The following is a 20,298-nucleotide window of genomic DNA, read 5'->3' as shown; positions in this document are numbered from 1 at the left end:
TCATCCCCGCTCCCCCTGCTGCTGGGGCTGCTCAGCACGACGTGGGGCACACGGGGAGGGTGCCTTCCATCCCAAATCACACCCGGGCTGATGCTGGCGGCGATACCGCCCCGAAACAGGCTGGGCAATGCTCAGGAGCACACACACGTGTGCTGTGGGGCGGCGCTGCCGTCCGCGAAAACACACACCCACCATTCACATGGGGATTTTTTTTTCCATGTTCCTGAATACCTTCTTTCTAACCAAAAAAAAAAAAGGCACAACAGCCTCGCTGCCAGGCCTGTGCCACCCGGGGGCTGTGGGGCTGTGACTCTGGCTCCAGCCCCGCTCAGCGCCATGGGCAGGGCTGGGGCAGGGCAGGAGCAGCCCCCGCGGCTGTGGGGCCGCAGCTGCGCCTCATCCCATCGGGCCCGGGCAGGATTTAAGCTGGGGAGCCCACCTGCAAGGTTTGGCCTCCTCACGAGTGGGGGCAAAACTGAGTGGGGGCACAAGGCAGGTGAGTGCTGGCCGGGAGCTTGGTGCTGCTGGTAAATGTGTGCTTGCTCTGTGGCCGTGGGAGCTGCTGGCAGGGTGTGCACGGGGCTCCCGTGGTGCTCCAGCGCCCCAGGGCGCAGCCTAATTACCTCTGTGTGCATGAGAGCCATTAAATAAGGCAGAGGCTGCTCTGGCAGCATTCAATTGCTCCTGGAGCTCTGCACCCCGGTACTGCTGCTGCCTGGCACGGAGCTGCTGGCCAAATGGGCACTGTGGGTGCTGCCGGCGCATGGGGATGGATGCGGCCGTCTGCTCGGTGGGTGCCCTGGCATGTCGTGTTGGTTTTAAGCTGATCTTGGTTGTGCAATGCTTGTGATGGGTGGTGCTGGAGCAGGGAGCCCATCGGAGCCCTGTGGGGTGCTGCTGCCACCATCCCCAGCCTGTGCTGAGGGTAGGGGGGATGCTTTGCAGTGCTCAGGGTGTTTTGGGGGCTCCTCAGCAGCACAAGGAGCTCTTGCAGGGCCCTGGCGTGGGCAGGGTGCGGCTGTGCAACCCGTGGGGCTGGTTCCCCACGTGTGCAGCGGGGCCGGGTGCCAGCCGGGGCAGGAGGCAGCGAGCAGAGGGTGCGGGGGCTGGCGGGGCCGGGGGGCTGGGGCCCTGCATGTTGGGCTGTGGTTTCAGAGCCTCAAGCAGTGAAGCTCTGTTGAAGTGTACGGCAAACACAGCTTCTCTGCTGCTGTGGGGGAACAGCACCACACTGGCCTGTATTCCCCCAAAGGGCTGTAGTTGGTGCTAGGGCACAGTGAGGGCTTGCTCCTGAGCTCCTCTCCTTGCTCACTGGGCTGGGAAGGGCCCAGCAGCTCTTTTTGTGGGGGCAGAATGGGATAAATGGGGCAAAAACCAGCAGAGCAGATGGTAACAGTCCTCCTCCTTGTTGGGTGTGGAGGTGCTCAACACGAGGAGCAACACCACAATCCTGCTGAGGATGTGGAGTGCTGGCTGCAGAGAATGCAATGTGTGAGGTCAAGCCCAGTAGCATCTCGGTGTTATGGCCTTTTGCAGCCACACATGATGTGCTCGGGTGCCCCATCTTTTTGGAAATGCCCAGCCACCACCAAACCTGCCCCGTGCCCCTTGAGGCTCTCCCAGTGAGGCAGTGTTTCAGCCTCCCCCCTTGTCACACTGGGAGGAGGCATTTGGAGCAAGCAGCCTGAAAATGTCACCGTATCAAAGCCCAAATGGCAGCCTATAAAAGGCTTTGGTATTTTTCAGCTGCCTCGCAGCGAGGCACAAATGTTCACAGTCTCTAAATCCTGATGAGGTGGCCTACGTGCAATGGCTCCCGACCACGGCCCCGTGTGCGGCCTACCCTGCGCAACGGGCACAGGGCCTGGTGTCAGAGCCCAAAAGCCTAATTAATGAGAGATACCAAATCCTAATTAGTGCTTCACAGGCTGTTTGGCCTCTTCAGCTGTGTCCCCACCTGGCACAGAGAAGCCCATGGGCTTGTTTTCAGTGAAATGCCCCATTAGGCTTCATGTGGTGGGTCGTTGAGGCAGGTGCGTGGACCTGTCACCGACTCACCGCTGCCCGTTAGTGCTGTTAATGCTGCGGGATTTACGGGGCTGTGCCCTGAGAGGGATGAGGCTGGTGGATTTGAGCTTTATTTAGCAAATCCCTTCACCCAGGGGCGCGGGGGCACCTTGCCCCGTGGCGGGGACGCGCCGGGATCGCCCGTCACATGCGGCGCGAGCATGACTGCTCCGGTATGAGTAATGCGCTGCTGTGACTCATTTTCTGCCTTTTTATTCTCTCCTTTGAGGCTGACTTCCCCTGTTTATGTTTACACATGGCAGCCCATTGTGCACCCAGCGGGGTCTGGCTCCCTCCTCCTGCGGTGATGGGAAGGGGCTGTGGGAGGGCAGGGTTGTGGTGTCCTCTGTGGGACCCTGCCCCGTGGCTGCCTTTGCCCGCAGGAGGATGCAGGGATGGGAGACACGGGGATGGGAGACACGGGGATGCTTCATCAGCTCCGTGCCTCTGGGCCAGGTGTCCCATGGGACCCCACAGGTGCCACGTTACGCTGCACAATAAGCCATGGGTTTCTTTCTGGCACTCCTGTACGCCAGCACTGAGTGGAGGCTGCCATAACTCAGTGCCCGAGTGAGGAATGAGCAAAGATAACTTGGTTAAGGGTTACTCGGCTCTGATGGGTTTGCAGCAAGTCACAGCTGCAAGTTTGCCACACGGATATCCACAGGAACTGTCCTGCAGGGACAACCCTGGGGTGCTGGGTGGCTGTGGTTCCTCTGCTTTGGAGGAGCTGTATGAATTTTGGGATAAATGTTATTTTGGAGAGTCTGCCGGCCATCCCACTGTGATCCCTTGCTTATTTAAAACGCTTGTGCCCTTTTCTGCAGATAAACTGGGGCTGTTTGGCCTTCTGGGGAGCCCCAGGGCTGTGGGTGAGCCCGTGGTGTGAGCTGATAAAATAGGAGGAGCAGTGAGGTGTGGGGTAGATCCTGCCCCAGCTGCACTGGGGTGGTGCTGGAGGAGTGCTGGGACTGGGGACTGGCAGTGAGGAGCCTCGTGGTGGCAGAGGAACCGTGTGAGGTGGCTTGGGGAACAGCAGAGCAGTGCTAGATGGGCTGTACCCCTCATGGGTTACAGCCAGATCTCCCAAAGCTGCTGGGCACCCATTCTTCCACCCCCAGTGCTGCTGGGGTGGATGGTGGGTGATAAATGCCCCCTCTGGCAAGTGAACCCTGTGGGCACCTGCCTGGGGTGGGTGAGGGTGTCCCCAAGGGTGCGTCCCCATGGATGCATCCAGCTGTGCTTCTTCATTATTTTTATAACAGCAAAAATGCTGGACCCATCGGTGTCCCAGCTTCTCAAAGGGGCAATCCCAGAGAACCCTCAAGCTAGGATGGAGCCTGCGGGTGGTGCTGTGGGGTGAGGGGCTGGGGTCAGCTCCCGCTGCAGGCAGAGGGTAACTTCACCAACCCCACGGATACTGCAATCTTTTATTCTCATCACATCCCCTCACATCTGCCATTCACGTACAGCAAATTTGTGGATTTCCTTAAAGCAATTTGCCCCCCCTTTATTTTTTTTTAATTTTTAAATAACATCTCCAGAGCTGCCTATGGACCCTTCCATAGGGTTACACCCAAGCCCCAAATCCCAGTGGCTTTGCATCTGCAGCCCTTGCTGGCATTTATAAGCATGTTTCCCAGGGGGGGTGTCCCTGGGGAGGTGGCACGGGGCAGTGTCCCCCTCCCCAGGTGTGGCAGGGTGCTGGTACCAGCCTGGGGATGGGGCTGCGTCCCCCAGCCCCTCATAGGAGCGGGGAGCATGTGGGGCTGGGTCTGCTTCAGGGCAAGGTGCAAGGATTTTTAAGGCATAATTTTTACCAGGAGAAGAAAAGAAAAAAAAACTTTTGGAGGTGGTGTTTGCGTGCAAATCCCAAATTTATATTTTTGTGGGGTAATCCCAGCAGTGCCCGGTGCCCTGTGGTAGCTCCGGGTGGTACTTTGTGGCCCCGGGGGGTTTGGGGTCAGGGTGCAGCGTGGTCTCCTGCCCTCCATGGCACCTCTTATCCCCGCTTTGGCTGATCCCCATGGGAGACGAGGTCCCCGATGCTCCGGCAGGCGGCGGGGAGCGATCCCTGCCCGTCACCCTGCTGGGGCGAGCGGTGCCGTGACGTCAGCCCCATCGATTTCTGCCTCGGGTGGCTGCGGGAGAGGCGAGGGCCGAGCAGCCGTGGGTGTGCGGCCCTGGTGCATGGGGGGGATTTTGCTTTTTTTCCCCCCTGCCCAGCCCCACCGCCCGCTGCTGGAGCGCTCTCCTCATCTGACAGCGCCGGGTAATTAATCTCGCTCCCCCAGCTGCTGCAATAGGATTACGGGGAGGGGAAGTGCGTCACGAGGTACGAGAAGGGGTTCTGCTTTTGGTGGTGAAAGTGGGGGGGAAAAAATGGGAAATAGGTTGGTGCGCTCCCGGGGGCATTGTGGCAGGGCTCGGGAGCCAGCGCGCATGTGACGAGATGTGGGGCGGGAGGGACGGGGGCAGCGCCGGAGCTCAGCCTGGCTCATCCTGCCTTTCTCTCAGCATCCTCCGGTGATCCTGGAGGTGATACAGCCACAGCAGCATCCATGGCCTGCCCTCAGCATTAGCACTGGCTTTTTCTTTTTTTTTTTCTTTTTTTTTCTTTTTTTTCCCCTTGTTCTGGCAGCTAAACAAGCCGTGGATCGGAGGCGTTTGATTTCAGGGCTTCTGTTAAGCAGCTGGTAACCGGGATTGTATTCTCCTGTATTTTTTTTCAGGCTCCTTGGAAATTGAGGAATGCAATTCTGCCACCATGATGGAAGGTAGGTGATGATCTGAGCATGTCTTTCGGGATCGCCAGAGTTTTGAAGGCAACGGTGGGGGAGAAGGAGAAGGCGTTGAACCCGGGAGCGTGCATCCTTCACCTTTTCCTTTCAGAAAATCGAAATAAGGATGATTTAAAAAAAAAAAAAAAAAAAAAAAAACTCCCCTCCCCCTAAGCTGAAGCTCCCTTCCTGCTGTCAGCAAGCTGCTGGGTGCTGTAATGCCGAGCCTGGGGGATTATTCGCAGCGCCGTGCCAGTGCTGGGGGGCAGCAGCTGGGCAGGGAGCTTGGGGCTGGTGCTGGCCGCTCCGGCGAGCAGGAATTCATCCCCTGCTTGGAAACCTGCTTGTTCCCCCCGGTGTGATGCAGAGGATGATTTTAAATGCTATCTGCCCGCACAGCCCAGGGGCCTGTTGGCAATAGATGGGACTCGGTGTCTCCGTAGCACGGCGGTGTGGATGTGAATCGCTCCGGCGGGGAGCGAGGATGCTGGGCTGAAGGCGATTCCTGCCTTGCAGTGCTGCTGGCTTGGAGCTGCAGGCTCTGGGAAAGGAGGGGGGGAGGCGGGGGGGGACACTGCTTTGAGGCTTATTGGAATGGAAAAGGAAACGAGGAGGAAATATGGGCTCCGGGCATCAGATGCTCCGGGGAGCGCTGGGAGAATGCGCGTCTGGTCGTGCGTGGGAAAAGCCCCCGGGCATTTCTTACACAGATTTTAACCTGTGTCATCCGTCTCGGCCGTATGCAAACCTCTCCTTTATGCCTTCTTGAGCAAGATGCCACGGAAGGGAGATTTTTTTTTTTTGTTTTGTTTTAATTTGCTTCAAGCAGGGGAGCTCTTGGCCTTCAGGGCCAAAAAAAAGCTCAAAATGCAGGTGATTCATTTTAATGTACGGCCCCTTGGCCGAGCCGGAGGCCTGCCTGGTGTGATGTGCCCAGACAGCAGCATCCAGCCCCTGCAGGCACGGGTGGCCGTGGGGGCTGGGGACGTGTTTTTTGGGTGGTGATGGGGGTCTGGGGACATGTGGCCATGCCCAGGCCAGCCGGGAAGGGAGCTCGGTGCCGGTGGGTGATGCTCGGCTCACCTTGGGAACCCAGCACCGTGTGTGAGCACAGGATGGCTGCTCGTGCTTCTTGACTCCTTGGTGCGAGGGAAACGGGTACTGCTGTCCTTCGGTGCCTTATTCATGCCTTAACGATCATCAATATTAGGAGATTTTAATCCTGAGCCGTGGCACGTGACGTGTTTGTGGCCGTGGGGAAGGTGCCGTTAACAGGGCCCCTCTCGAAGGCGCCGACGTGTCAGGAGGGATGAATGCAGGGAAATGAAAGCTGGCCTGCTGCAGTGCGTGCTGTGTGCTCGCCGCTGCTGTGCCTGTGTGCGAGGAAGGGTTGGGTCTGGTTTTCTGCTTTTTTTGGTGTTTTTTTTTTTTTTTTTTTTTTTGGTGGCTCTGCTGGCGGCGGAATCGCGCTGCGTGGAAAGGTCTCCCCTTTGGGAAAAGCAGGAGGAGTGCCCCGTTACCTGCTTGGTGTGTCTGATGTGCATGGGAACCTGGGATGGGAGTGAGAAAATGGAGTGAGAAGAAATAATTAATGCTTCTGGTTAATTTTTAAAGAGTTGGAAGCCAGCTCTATTTGGGGAATAGCGAGACTTCGGTGACCGATGCCCTGTTGAAGCGCTGACACCTTGCAGAGATGCTCTGTTTTAACACAGGAATGGTTTCTAGTGCTCCAAGCTTCGAACTGGTCTGAAACTTGGAAAGCTGCGAGAGGTCCCTGTGCCAAATGGGCTGGAGGGATTTCGGTGGTGATATTTAATGGTGGAGCTTGGGGACAGGGTTTGATGGGTGATATTGGTGGTATGGAGATGGTTGGGACAGATCTTGGAGGTCTTTTTCCAACCTCAGTTGTTCTGTGAAATGACCTGTGGAGTGCTTCACGCTGGGGCTGTGCGTGCTGGTGCCCCTGTGCTGGTGGCACAGGGTGGCTCTGGGGCTGGTTTGGGATCCCGCTTGGGAACGGGGGCACTTGGCCTCTCGGGGGGGGATGCAGGGCTTGCGGTTTGTTCTGAACCCAATATAGAGCATTTTCTAGCCAATGGCAGGGAGAAAAAGCCATGGTTATGTTTCTAAACACTGTGTTTCTCAATATACATTCAAAAATCAAGGTGTATAACCAAAATCCACGTCGATGACACTGTCCCAGGAGGGCAGTGCGTGCTGCATGGCGCTGGGGCACCACTTGGCCAGGTGGGATGAGGCCACCTCATCCCAGCAGGGGCTGAAATTCCCACCTTTGAAACACCAAAATGGAAATAACCCATGGCAAAAAGATGTGGGGTGCTGACACTTGGCCTTGGGCAGGAGCTGGTGCTGGAGAGGTGCTGGGGAGCCCTCCGTGTGCGTGGCTGCGGGCTCTGGACCTCCCGAATGCACCCGGTGATGTTGTTGAGGCAAACATCCGTGCGTGAGAACAAAGGGGTGTATTGATCTCTTTTTTTTTTTAATTAATCTGCTGCATCTCAAACGCGCTGAAGGTATTTCATACGGCTTAATTAAGTTTTTGAAACCACTGCTGCAACACGTCACTCACGCAGACGCCGCGCGGCGCTCGCAAAGCTCCAACGGGGGGAGATGGAAGGGCCACGGCTGTGCCAGGGGAGGCAATGCCTTCTGCAGGGATGGCCCTGCCCCGTGGGGCCAAGCTGTGGTGATGTGCTGGGGTCTCCCCCTTACAAGCCCCTGCTGGGCCCCAGGGTCCTCAGAAAGGCCTCGTAGTGCTCCCAGGGGTTGTTGCTGTGCTTGCGGGATGCACGTGGAGCATTTGGGGGTGTATGGGGTGGCTGGGGTGCTGCTGGGCTGGCTGTACAAGCCAGCCAAGCTCTGGCCATAAAAGCCTTTCTGGCCAGCCTGGTTTGGGTTTCCCACCTCAGGCAGTGTTTCTCAATAGGTCTTAGTAAAGGAGGGAGGGGATGAAGGGATCTGGCTCCGAAACACAACAAAACCCTACCCAAACCCTGGGAGTTGGGGAAAGTTTGGGTTAAGCCTGGAAACACTTCCCAGTATTGGCCATGAGAGATACTGGGATTTCCACAGATGGGGCTTTTTGGGTGGAGAGGGTAGAAAGTAAAGCCAAACTCAATAAGTACATGTGATGAAGGTTTGCAAAGCGTCCATTTGGTGAGTCCTGCTTTAAAATGTGCCCCGGGTATCTCTGGTGCCCAACGCAGCAATCAGAGTCTCTGCTGGGGCAAAACCACTCTCTGATGCACTGGCAGTGTGAAAACTTTAAAGATGCTTTTTAAAAAAACAAAAAAAAAGGTTAAATCAGATGCATGCTCCTCTTGAGTCCTCACCCCAGGGTCTTAAGCAGCTCAGGGTGAGCAAGAGGCACCTCCTTGGGTGCCTGTGCCCAAGCTGTGGGTGGTGTGGGAGCTCAGTTAAGGGCTGAGGATCCTAGGGGCTTTTGTGGTGGTTGTTTTTTTTTTGGTTTTGTTTTTTTTTGCTTTATTGGTGCCCTGGCAGAGGAGGAAGGCCTGCAGAACGCCCGCAGATGCTGCTCCCCCATGGTCAGCCCCGCAGGATGGCCCGTCTTTAACTTTGGGGTTGGTTTTAGGGGTTTTGGGTTTCACAGCTGCTAATTGTGCAGGGGGAGGCTGCGAAGGAAGGAAAGCCCTCCGGGTGCCGCGGGATCCGGCACCACGTGGGAGCACCGGGGCTGGGCACGGCCACGTGCTGGTAAAACCCCAACAACCCCAGGGGGACTTAACCTGCCTGCTACCAGAGCAAACACAGAAAACATGAATATATTGGTGGTGTTAGGAACCAGTACAGGGGAAATCACACTTTGCAGCCAGCCCATGTTATCCCGGATCCGTTCCTTATCCATGCCAGCCTCGGAGAAGCCCCCTGACTTTGGCACGTTTTTCTTAGCACAATAATTATGATTTTTCAAACTCTCCAATGGCAAGTTGCTGGCTGGGCTCTCACATTTCCGAGCGCTTTTGTGCCCCCCGGCACTTCTTGGTCATTTATGGGGATTTTGTATTCTTTTTGTGCACGTTTTCCTGTGTTTTTTTGGAGAGTTTTTGAAGGAATGGAGGGTGGGGTATTTCCTAAAGCCTCCCACCTCCAGGCCACAGGGAATTGAGCAGACGTGCTCGGGGTGGGCATCAGGAGCGTGGGATGGGGTGGGAGGGCAGGGGGCACGGTGCCAGGGGGGCTGTGCAGCAGTGGGGCGCATCCCGCTGTGTGTGGCGCTCCTCTCTAGAGCCAGATCTGCAGGACCTGAAGGAGAAACCATCCAGGATGCACCCTGTTATTAGAGCTAATTAATAATAGATGGGTGCCAGGCTTTCAAGCGTGTGCGTGTCAGTGGGCATTTCTTCTGTGCGTGCCTTAAAGCACCTCCATCGCATGGACACTTCAGATGGGTGGGCTTCGTCCTAAATCCTGCCCCTACCTCAGATGCTGTAAGCCTCATAAACAAGCTTATCTGGGAGTTGTTTTTGTTTTTTTTTTTTTATGGTGGCTTTTTATTCATGGCCTTGTCACTGGGGTTTTCTGGGAGCCAGTGATGTTGGTAAATATGCCTGAATTGGCTCATCTGGGGCACTTCTAGCCCCCCGAGGGCGCCTTCCCAAACCTGTAAGGGGGTGATTTCAGGGATGTAGTATGGCTTCCTGAGTTTAGTGGGGTATTGGCCTGGCTTTAGCTCCAGCACAGAAGATGAAGAAGCCAGTGTGACTAATAATAAGGTCACTGGTGCTCTGTTTGCACAGCTCCTTCCACCTGGGACCCCGAGCTCCCTCCTGTAGCACCGCTCCTCTGCGGGGCAGCAGCTGCTGGGAAGAGGCTTGGTTGTTGTGTGAGGTGCCTGGCAGTGCAGCCTCGTTTGGGTCAGGTCTCCTCTGCTTATTTTTAGTTAATAGCTCCTTAAAAGCTGCGTGTTTGATGGCAGAGCACGGGAGGGATGAGGCAGTTAATGGGAGTGCCACGCTGTGCTCGGTTTTGGGTGTAAATCTTCATCTTTTACATATGCACGTTAATGGTTATTTATCATTTATATGCTATATAACATTAATAGGATATATTCACATAATCGTAGGTAATGTGTGTGTATAGCTGCAGGCATCCCAGGCAGCAGCAGCAGGGTGAGGAGGGGATCGCTGCCCTCTGCTCTTGTCAGACCCCACCTGGAGCCTGTGCTCAGCCCTGGGCCCCCAGCACGAGGACGTGGAGCTGTTGGAGCAGCTCCAAAGGAGGCCAGGGTCTGAGAGGTCCCTTCCAGCCCAAACCAGTCTAATTCTACAGTCTCTAAAACATTAACTGCCTTAATTCTCAAGGATTTTGGTCATTCACGTCTCACGCTTGAGCTTTTCATCTTCACGGGCCGATTCTGTTAGCCTTGGTGCCCAAAGCCCTGACCTGAGCAGGTTCCTCCCCTGGCACGGGGTCGCAGCCCCACAACCCAAATCTGGTGGCAAACTGGGGATGAGATGTTGCGGAGGGTCACGAGTGTCTGCAGCTGGGTGGCCTTGGCCTCAGGAGTTATGGGGTGGGTGTAAGGTCAGTGTCATGGCCAGGAAAGGATGACGCTGGTCTTTGTCTCCTTGTTCTGTGTAATTACATGGCTGCAAAATCCATCTCCTCATGGACAATTATTGGGTTCCTCAGCTGCTGGGTGCCCTGCTGCGGCTGCTTGGTGCCGGATCCCCACCAACCCCAAAAAAAAAAAAAAAAAAAAAACCAAAAAACAAACCCTAAAAACAGGAATCTGAGCATCCCTGGGAGGGAGAGCCTGTCCTGGAGAACTGCTCGCACAGCTCAGCAACCTTTGCAAGTGCATCTGGCGTTCCTGTGCGCGTGCCAGCCCCGAATGAAAGCCACAACTGTGTGCCCGAGGTGCCGGCAGCGCTGGCGGGGACGCCTGTGTCCTGCGGTTCCCTGCGGGCTGATAGCAGAGACCTGATTTCTGGGGCAAGCGGGCAGCGAGCAATTCCTGTGGCTGCCTTTCTGAGGTTAGAGCGTAACGTCTGAGCAATTATTTACATCCTCCCGACCTTAAATGTTCCCCAAACGGAGTGCCTGTGGGCAGCTGGCCGCGCCGAGCCGGGTATGGGTGCAGAGCCCTGGCCGTGCAGCCCTTGGACCCCTCTGCAGGGAGCCAAGAGCTGCTTTTAGCCTCTTGTGGGTTTTGTGTGCCCATCTAGAGGTCCTTGCACCGTGCCCTATAGATGATGATGGCTGAATCCCATTGCAGAGGTTTCCTGAGGGCCTGCAGATGTGCGGGGTGTGCTGCGGGCACAGATGTGGCTTCAATCGGGGCTTTAAGGCAAAGGGCCAGAGTAAGGCACAGTTGTGGGTTTTTATCTCCAGATGGGCTTAAAGAAGCCTGTGTGTGTGTGCAGGGGATGCTGCTGCAGTGCTAGTGCAAGCCCCGGGGCGACCACGGGGCCGCAGGAGCTGCCTTATTCCCCCTGTGCATCCAGCAGCCAAAATACCGTGTATTTTTAGCAAGGAAATCTCCTCTGGCAGGGCTCACCACAACCTGCTCCGAGGCTGGATTGCCCTCCCGGTACAGAAAGGGGCCCCGTTTCTGAATGAATGGTAAAGCCACACAGAAGGGCTCAGTGACATAAATCACTTAAACCTAACTTTGCCACATTTTGGTGTCAAAGGAAGCTTGCACAGGTGCCTCCTGCAGCTTTTTGAAGGGTTTTCCAATAAATTTTCAGAAAACTGAACTTTTCTGGGGGGTCCAAACGCAGACTTGGCCCATATTGGGAGGGTGCTAGGTCTTGTCCTTGCCCTGGGATGCTGCTGGGCCCCCACCCGTGAGATCTCCAAGGTTATCCCCACCAAATACCTTCAGGTCTAGGCAATCCTCCTCGCTGGAAGCCCAGGGCAGGCGTGTGTCAGTCTGGAGAGCCTTGCTCCTGCTGCAAGGCACAGCTCTCCCCATCCCCGTCACCCCGTGTGTCCCCTGCCCTCCTGCTGTGCCAGGGTAAAAAAAAGAACTGGCGTGGTTCATTTGTGTCACCCGGGGAGGGTGGGAGGCTGGTGGCTGACAGGTGATTAATTCATCGGGTGCAGGTGTGTGTGCAGCAGGGAACGGCTCAAATCCAGCCCCAGGACAAACCATTTCCCTCTTCTCAGTGCCTGGGCTGCCCGCAGCAGGGGGGGCTGCCTCCTGCTTTCCATCTTCCCCCATCCAAGGGCCCAAATCCGCCTTTTTCTTGCCCATTTGTCCCTGCAGGGCTGGCACACGCAGCCTCTGGGGCTGGTCTTGGTGCTTTGCCTTGTCCCCATCCCCGGCACCTCCCCGGCTGCAGAGCAGGAGCGAGCTCACAAATGGCACCCTAATGGGAATTTCCCCTCTTCTTCCCCACCCCCCTGCTGCTTTTTCTCTTCCTCCAGCGGTATTTTGGGTCTCGAGGCTCCGCACGTTTATTTTTAGCGCCGCTCAGCCCGTGCGCGGTGAATCAATACATTTCATTGGCTTTGTTTTAATGCTTTTTGTCATCAAAAAGGAGTGTGTGAGGCGGTGACGGTGCCATTGATGTCTTCTCCGAGGTGTGTGTTGCTTCCATAAGGCTTTTCCTTCCAAGAAGATGCTGGGGTCCAGAAGCTGCCCCCACCCTGGGGGTGCAGTGGGAGAGGGCACCAGATTTGGGTGATTTTTCTTTTAGAGCTGCTAAATCTTCTGGTGTAGAAGACGTTTGCACAGCTTTGAAGAATGAAGTTCGAAGCTTCGCAGCAGTAAATACAAACCTGTATTTCTCCCGTGGTGTGGCCGATGGCTTCCCATCAAGGAGAGGCTCGGTGGGGCTGTGGGGTCTGTGTGTCCTGGTGCCAGCAGAGCAGCCGGGTGGCTGTGGGGCTGGGAAATCCAAGGCAGGTGCCCCCCGTGCTCTGCTTTCTGCTCCTGTGCTGCTCCTCCTGCTGCCTCGTCTCCGCCGTCTCCCACTTGCTGCCACCTCCTCGGTTCCAGCATCAAATCCATCTCCTCCCGCGTCTCTCCCAAACCTGCAGTGTTCCCGTGGCGCATCCTCCCCCCCAGGTATCTCTGCAAGGGGACTTCAGCACCCCCAGAAAGCTGAGAATGAGCCTGGAGGGCCAGGGGGCTCTCATCTTTGTCCTGCCTCTTCCTAAATATCCCTTTCCTCTCCCTAATCGCAGCTACATCCCAAGCAGATGGTGGGCCCGTTATGTAACCGAGCAGAAGGCTTGGTTACAGAACTTAGCCAAATCAGGCTCTTCTCCGGATAAGGCCAAACAACTTGTTTTTGTGGTTTTCCGTCCCTCCCTGCTCTACTTTGGGTCTGGAGGCTGGAGTTATTCTAGGGGGGTGAGATCAGAGGAAATCTCCCCCGGTTATTAATAACTTGCTGGAGACGTCGTGGGGAGGCTGGGAGGCGAGAGGTGGCAGGAGCAAGGCGCGGGGCTCCGGCTGCTGCATCGCCTCTGGGTCCCTTAGCACAGCCCCATCCATCGGAGAACCCTCACCGGGTCCTGTCCTGGACCAAAAAACACCCAGCCACAGGGTATCAAGGGCCTAAAGCCTCCCCTGTGCTGTGAGAACTCAACCCCAGCGACTTTTGGTGTGTCGTAGAGGAGCAGCGTTTGTGGTGCTCGTTGCATCAGCACCCGGAGGAGCGGGGTGCTCCAGGGAAAGCAGAAATATTTTCCCTTTGGGGGTGTGCTCAAACCAGGAGGCAGAGCAGAGAAATCCACTGAAAAGCACTGAAAGAGTCGGAGCTCCTGGGGGCTGTGCTGGTCCCTGGGGGCTGGATGTGGCCGCGCGTTGCGGTGCTGTGAGCAGCACGAGGCTGCACGTGGGCAGGAGGAGGGCAGTGCCTGGCTCCCTGCTGCCTGCCAAAGGTCAAAATGCTCCAGAACCCCTCCTTGGTGTGCCAGCATTTATCAGGCAGATCAGGAACATGGGCTGTGAAATCCGGAGCCACGCATGCCATGACCAAGTGAGAGTTCATTTAGCAAAGGGCTGGTGCATAAGCAAAGTGCACACCACCTGCAGTGTCCTGCTGGTGACTTCTTGGGCTTGGGCCTCCTTTAACTTACAGCTGGCAATCGGATAAGGAGCCTCTTGGGGGATTTATTTGAAGCATAACATTAATTTGTGTTCTTATTTGTACTCTTCCTATCCGCAGGATTGAAAAAACGTACCAGGAAGGCCTTTGGTATACGCAAGAAAGAAAAGGACACCGATTCCACGTAAGTCCCTGGGATACGAAGCACATCACACAGTGCTGCTGGGGAGAAGTGTGCCAGGGCAGGGCGAGCTCGCTGCATCAGAAGCATCCCTCACCCTTCAGTCAGGTCCCAAAACAACGAGAGCATCAAAGCCATTTCCCCTGCACGTCCAGGGGCCAGCACGCGAGGATGCTGTGGGGGCAGAAAGCTGGCTCCCCGTGTGCTGGCAGTTAGCAGAGATCACAGGCAGATGACTCCTCTAAGAGGTCCAGCAGGTTAATCTCTGCACAAACTCCTGATTTTCCTGTCTGCTGCATTTTTTTTTTTAATGCAGATTCCATCAGAACAGGAGCCCTGATGGCCAGCGGTGGCACGGTGCTCGCTGGGGACACGTGGCTGCTCCCTCCCTGTGCTGCCAGAGGGGATTTTGCTCCCTGGGGGGTGTTAGGGATGGGCTCATTGTGCCCCATCAGGGCAGGAGATGCTGCAGCACTGCTGCTGGGGTGCTGAGCCCTGTCCAGACCCTCGGCTGTCCCTGGTGCATTTTTTGGGAGACGTCCCAAGGCAGCACCTTCCCCAGAGCGCTTCCTGCCTGGCCCTGCAGGAGCCTGATGGTGTTCTTGTTCTGGATCGGTTTTCCTGAGCTGTTCAGCAGCTGCCTGAGGATGTGCAGAGGTTTTCACATGTGAAAGCTGCAGCACAGTGAGCCCGGCTGTGCCAGCACCGTGGGCACTGCCTGCTGCAAAGGGGGACACAGAAACACGGGGAGGTGAGAGGCTCGTCCCCAAAGAGGGTGGCAGAGAGAGGGAAAGCTGCTGTGTTTGTGATAAGATGCAGGTGGGAAGGCTGCAGTGGGGGAAGCCAGAGATTAAAGGCAGGGTGAGAGAGCAGGCAGACGTGCTGCCTTACGGAGAAGTTTGCTGGGAGGCGTTAATCTCCATTAAATCAGGCCCAGCCCGGCAGCAGCTCCCTTCAGATTTTCTGCGCGGCCGTGAGTCAGACGTTAATTTGTGGAAAATCTCTGGCAACGCATAAACACGGGGCTGTGTGGGAGGTGAGGAGCCAGTCTGGCTCTGATAAATACATCTGGCTCTTGGCTAAATAACTCGGCATCCTCGGCCAGCGCGGGCAGGCGTGTGGCTGCGGGACCCGCGGTGCTCACCCCGAGGTCTGAAGCCCGTGAGCGTTTGGGGATTGTCACCCTCACAGCTCCATCGGCTTTCACATCTGGTTTTAAGCAAAGCCATGATGTTTTTGGCCTGTTGCTGCCGTGGGTGCCCTCAGAAAACCCTTTGTGCATTTCATCTCTTGGCCGTGTTGAGCTAACCCTGCTGCCTCTCTCTCTTGCAGGGGGTCGCCGGACAGGGACGGCATCGTAAGTACTGCACGGCGCTGCTCTGCGGGATGGCTTCCTCCTCTGCCAGCCCCGCGGGCGTTTTGGGAACCTTCTCCTCCTCTTTAATATAGAAAATTTCAAAGTCCATTGCAGTAACAAGCTGTTTAAAAAAAAAGTCAGGATTTCGTGCAGGAAATCCTAGCTCCTGCTCCCCCTGAGCGCAGTTGGCTCGGGGCAGATCTGCTGTACGAGGAGTTAAAGGAAAAACAGCCTCCTCAGCTGTTTCTGATGGCTGTGTTTTCTATATTAAACTGAAAAGAAGAGGATAGGTGTTCTGTTGTTACTTCTGCTTTCACTGGTTTTGGATGGAAATGCCCCTGCTTGAGCAGGACAGGGAGGGGAAGGGCCGTGTTTAGCCATTTGACTTCAATCTTGCAGTTAAGTATGTTGGGCTCAGGCTGGGACTGTGCAAATTCGGACATCACAGGCTTAAAATAACCCCTGGGAGATGCTCAGCAGGGAGAGTGGTGCTGCTTGCCTGGCTGGCCCGGCACCAGAGACCACGCAGGGCGCTGCAGGTACCTGGGGTGTCTGGTCTGACATCACATGGAAATTGGGGTCCCAAATTGCTCCTTTAGAGGGAGAGCTGCTCCTCCCACCTCTGACCCAAGATCCTTGGCTTTGGGCTCACTCTAAGCCCTCTGTTACTGGCTGATAAGGACTGGTGATTAAAGAAGTCTGCAGCTCAGGTAGTGCTTTGATCAAGGCTCTATTCAGCAGTGAAAAATAAAAATTAAAAAAAAAAAACCACCTTTCCAAGTGTCACGAAACTGTGCACTGAATAAAAATGCTCTGTTTAGCAAACCCAAGTTTAATTTTGGAGAGTGAAGACCCAGCTGGCAGCTCGCTAGGGCATGGCTGGAAGCGGGGCTGCATATAGATGGGGCTGGGGGACCTCGGGTGGCCCCGATCCCCAAGTTGGAAATGGAGCCCCTAGGAGAACAGGAACGGAGCTCTGACATGACATTTCCAGCCCTTGTCAGCAGCTGATGCCTTCTCCATAATGCTCGTATTTGGGGTTTTCCAGGTGGTTTGCTTTTTATCTCTGTAGGGCAGGTGGGTCTCCAGTGCTCCAGCAAGCCGGAGGAAGCAGAAATGCAATTTAGGGTTTTTTAATATCATGAAGCCACCGAGTGCGTTGGAGACAGGGGCATTGATGGTGGAAATGTTTGAATTTTCCTCCTCTAGCACATTCTTGCCACGACATTCCTGGCAGGGCTGGCAGCCCTGACTACTGCAAACCCTGACTGCTGAATATGGCCCTCGCCCACCCCAAGCACCCCATGCTTTTGGGGGGGGCCAGGCCAGGCCCTCCCCTCCTACAGACCCTACAGCCTTTGCTAGCTCCTTGCCGTTTGCTTTGAGGTTGAAAAGCAGCCCCCCGACGCGTTAACCCTCTTTCTGCCCAACCCAAATCCCTTCCAGCCTCTCAGCCCTCATCCCACTGAGCCACCTTGCCATAGCAAACCCGACAGCGTGCGGGAAGGAGGAAAAAAAAACTCGGTAAGGAGAACACTGCTGGGTTTACAGCTACGCAGGGCTTGTTGAGAGCAGTGAGTAATTTGGGGTTAGAAAGCCAAGCCGTAGAAAAATGCCACTTAGGTTGAGTCAGGCCAATATTTGGGCCCCGGGAACGCCACTGTATGGTGGGGCCCGTGCCAGTGCTTTCTCTGCTGGGGAGGAAAGAGCATTTCTGGTGGTGGTCACGGCCACGTGGCAGTGATTTTGTGATGACTGCGAGCTCTGAAGTAAAGGATGGTGTCTTACTTGTCTGTATTTTTTGCTTTGCTGTCCCTCTGGAGTGGGCAGCGCTGTCCTTGGGCACATCCCCCTGGGTGCTGAGTGCAGGGTGGCATCGTCCTGAGCCTCGCCAGCCACAGGCCAGCCCCTTGTATAGAAAAACATGAACTGTGGTCACCATCTCAGTGCTGGCCTCCAGTGCACGTGGCTCCTGCAGGAGCTTGGGGCCAGCAGAGAGCATCCACAGCTCTTGCAGGCGATGGATAGCCAGCACCCTGCCTTGGGAGCAGCGACAACTCGCTGTGCATTGTTGGCTTCAGCTGCTTGCTATGGTTTCGTGGTGAGCCCCAAACCCAGCTTGGGCAGGGGCACAGAGCTGCCCTCACTGAGCTCCTTGCCCCTCCAGAAGTGCCACGTGCTCAGCCAGGGGTGGCTCCAAGCAAGCTGGTGCTGGGCAGGTTGTGGTCCCGGCACCGGATGCACAAACACAGGTACGCTGCGGTCATCTTATCGTCCTTAATTTTAAAATGTGGAAATCTCGTTTTCCCATCTGTTGCAGAAGAAGAGTAATGGAGCCCCCAATGGATTTTATGCAGAGATCGACTGGGACAGATATGTAAGTGCCTGAGGGCCCTTCATCCCATGGGGTTTGTGTGTGTGTGTGTGCCATGGGTTTGGCTCCTGGGTGGCTGTGGGTGTGCGGGGCCGTGTCCTCATGCCCTGGGGTCTCAGTCCCACTGAAAACAGCGATTCTGGAGATGTTTTTAGAGTTGTGCAGGGAAACCTGCCCTTGCACCGAGGCATCGTGTGTGTTTGCATGTTAATTAGGCTGTGTGAGCCTGTCCAGGAACCAGGTGGCTCCAGTGCCAGTCACGCAGAGGAGAGCACTGCTGCCTGGAGGACATTAAGGCTTGCCAGAGAAAAACCTGGCTTACAAAAAAATGAGCACTGGGGGGGGGGAAAAAAAGCTCTGGGCTTGTCTGCAGAGCAGTTGCTCAGTGCCCCAGTGGGTGCTGTGCTGCAGCACCGCTGGCTGCAGGAGCAAAGAGCAGCTGGGGCTCCCTGCAGCCGTGTCCCTGACCCTGTGCGTGTTGTGCCCGTGCAGAACTCCCCGGAGCTCGACGAGGAGGGGTACAGCATCCGGCCCGAGGAGCCAGGCTATATCCTTTGTGGGATTGTAAACCCTAAGAGGAGCTGGGGTTCGCAGGCAGGCCACTGACTTTATTTTTTTTTTTTCACCTTTTTTGCTCCTTGGGGCTTTTATTCTGCAGCCAGATCTGGCTCCCCCAGAGCACTGCCCAAGGCAGCAGAGCAGAAAGTTTCTGGCTGCATTTGGTCCCCTGCTGTGGCATGAGGAGCGCTGTGGGCACTGGCTGATCCCACGTGCTCTGCTTTTTTGGATGCTGCGGGTCCATAACACGTCCCCATTAAGGGACAAGGGGTTCCAGGTGCAGCCCATGCTCACAGTCCGTGTGCTGGGCTTGTAGGAGATGTAGGAAATCGGTGTCCTGCTCATAGCTGCAGGAGGTGGGTGGGAAACCAGAGCTCTCCCTCTCCTGCTGCTGAAGGACATCAGCCTGGGGGGGATGCCCAGGTTCCATCACCATTTCATCCTTGCCAGCCCCAATTTTTGTGCTTTCTGCCCACACGTGGTGCAGCAGGAAATCAGCACGGCAGGAGGAGTTGTCCCTGCCACTGCTCCTGTCATCGGAGGTAGGGATGAGCACTTCGGGAATGCCTAATCCCCATTTTTCCAGTGAGATGTGAGCCTTGAATCACTACTGAGATGCAGGGGCACTCCTGAACCCCCCGTGCCTTGCCCCCGAGCCAAGGCTTGCCTTTGGGATGGCTGTGGCACCTCTGCAGCCCGGAGCTTCCTTAGCTGCACTGCACCCACCAGAGGAAAGCACTTCTACTCCTCCAGCGAGTCCGAGGAGGAGGAGGAGGCCCACAAGAAGTTCAACATCAAGATCAAGCCGCTGCAGGCTAAAGACATCCTGAAGAGCGCGGCGACGGTGGACGAGCTGAAGGCGTCCGTAGGCAACATCGCACTTTCTCCATCCCCCGTGGTGAGTGCCCCGTGCCTGTTTTTTTTTTTTTTTTTTTTTTTTTTTGTTTTGTTTTTTTTTTTTGTTTTTTTCCTGGGCTGTGGAAGCAGGGCTGCTTGGTGTGCTTCAGCCCGGGGAGTCTCTTCCTCGGGTGTGAGTGGGGAGCGTTGGCTTCGTGCCCTGCTCAGTGGGGTCTGCTCGGTGCAGAGCAGCGCCGTGGGTTTATCGGGGTGGTGCCAGGAGCGCCGCTGGCTGGCACAGCCCTCCCAGGCACCCTAAGTCCTGGCACCACGTGCCCTGCTTTTCCTCTTTTCCCCAGTTTGGTTGTCATTCAGGACATAAATCGTTTGATGCTCGCCCTGATCCCTAGCTCAGGGAGAACATCAGTGGGGTTTTCGTAGTGCCGCTGTAAGATGCTAAAGGATGCTCCCTGCCTGGTACCTGTCCCCTGTCTCCTCCCTGCTGCAAGCACCGATACCCACTGATTTTCCTAAGGCTCGTTGGGATTTCTCATCTCATCCCAATCTGTTCAGCTGGGGAAAGATTTGTGGGTTTTGTTTTCCGTGGGCTTCAGCGTGGGCTATGGTGTCTCTCCATCTTCCCAGCTGGAGCCGTTGAGGGTTTATAACCAGCCCGTATGTGAAGCGTGAACGAATTGCAAATATAAGCACAGGTGAGACAAAATCAGTCTCACCTCCCAAACCAGGGCAGCATTACCAAGCCCACAGAAAGCTCCTGGGAGAATTGGTGCTTCCCCCAGGAAGGCTGGGGCTGGGCAGGATCCGCTGGCTGCCACTGGGGCACCGCTTGGGGCTCTTCCCATGTGATATTTTTGGGAGCTTTCAAAGCTGTCGTTGACAAAGCCTGTCATTGTCAGCCCCTTATAAAAATACTTTTTCTCTTTTTTTTTTTTTTCTGTTCTTTTAGAGGAAAAGCCCGGTAAGATGTGCATTTATTTTTCTTGCATTTTGAGCACAGACTCGACCCGTGCTCTGCCTGCATGCCGCCTGCTCTGCATGCCTCGAGGAGTGGGGCGGGAGGTGCGAGGAACAAGCCC

The 20,298-nt window shown here is 55.8% G+C and overlaps 1 protein-coding gene across 1 annotated transcript in view; it reads left to right on the top strand.

Moving 5' to 3' along the window:
- Positions 1–336: 336 nt before the first annotated feature.
- SGIP1 (SH3GL interacting endocytic adaptor 1) overlaps positions 337–20,298 on the top strand; it is a gene marked incomplete at both ends in the record, with an annotated part of 37,068 nt that continues 17,106 nt past the window's right edge. Inside the window, 8 exon segments of the mRNA XM_084291139.1 lie at positions 337–496; positions 4,800–4,844; positions 14,015–14,078; positions 15,408–15,432; positions 16,879–16,956; positions 17,753–17,809; positions 18,299–18,361; positions 19,098–19,262. Coding sequence (XP_084147265.1) covers positions 337–496; positions 4,800–4,844; positions 14,015–14,078; positions 15,408–15,432; positions 16,879–16,956; positions 17,753–17,809; positions 18,299–18,361; positions 19,098–19,262 — 657 coding nt within the window.

Source organism: Netta rufina (assembly GCF_964035555.1).
Source record: "Netta rufina genome assembly, chromosome: 8".
Taxonomy (NCBI): Eukaryota; Metazoa; Chordata; class Aves; order Anseriformes; family Anatidae; genus Netta; species Netta rufina.
The sequence above is the reverse complement of the archived record's forward strand: the minus strand, read 5'-3'. Positions and strand labels throughout refer to the sequence as shown.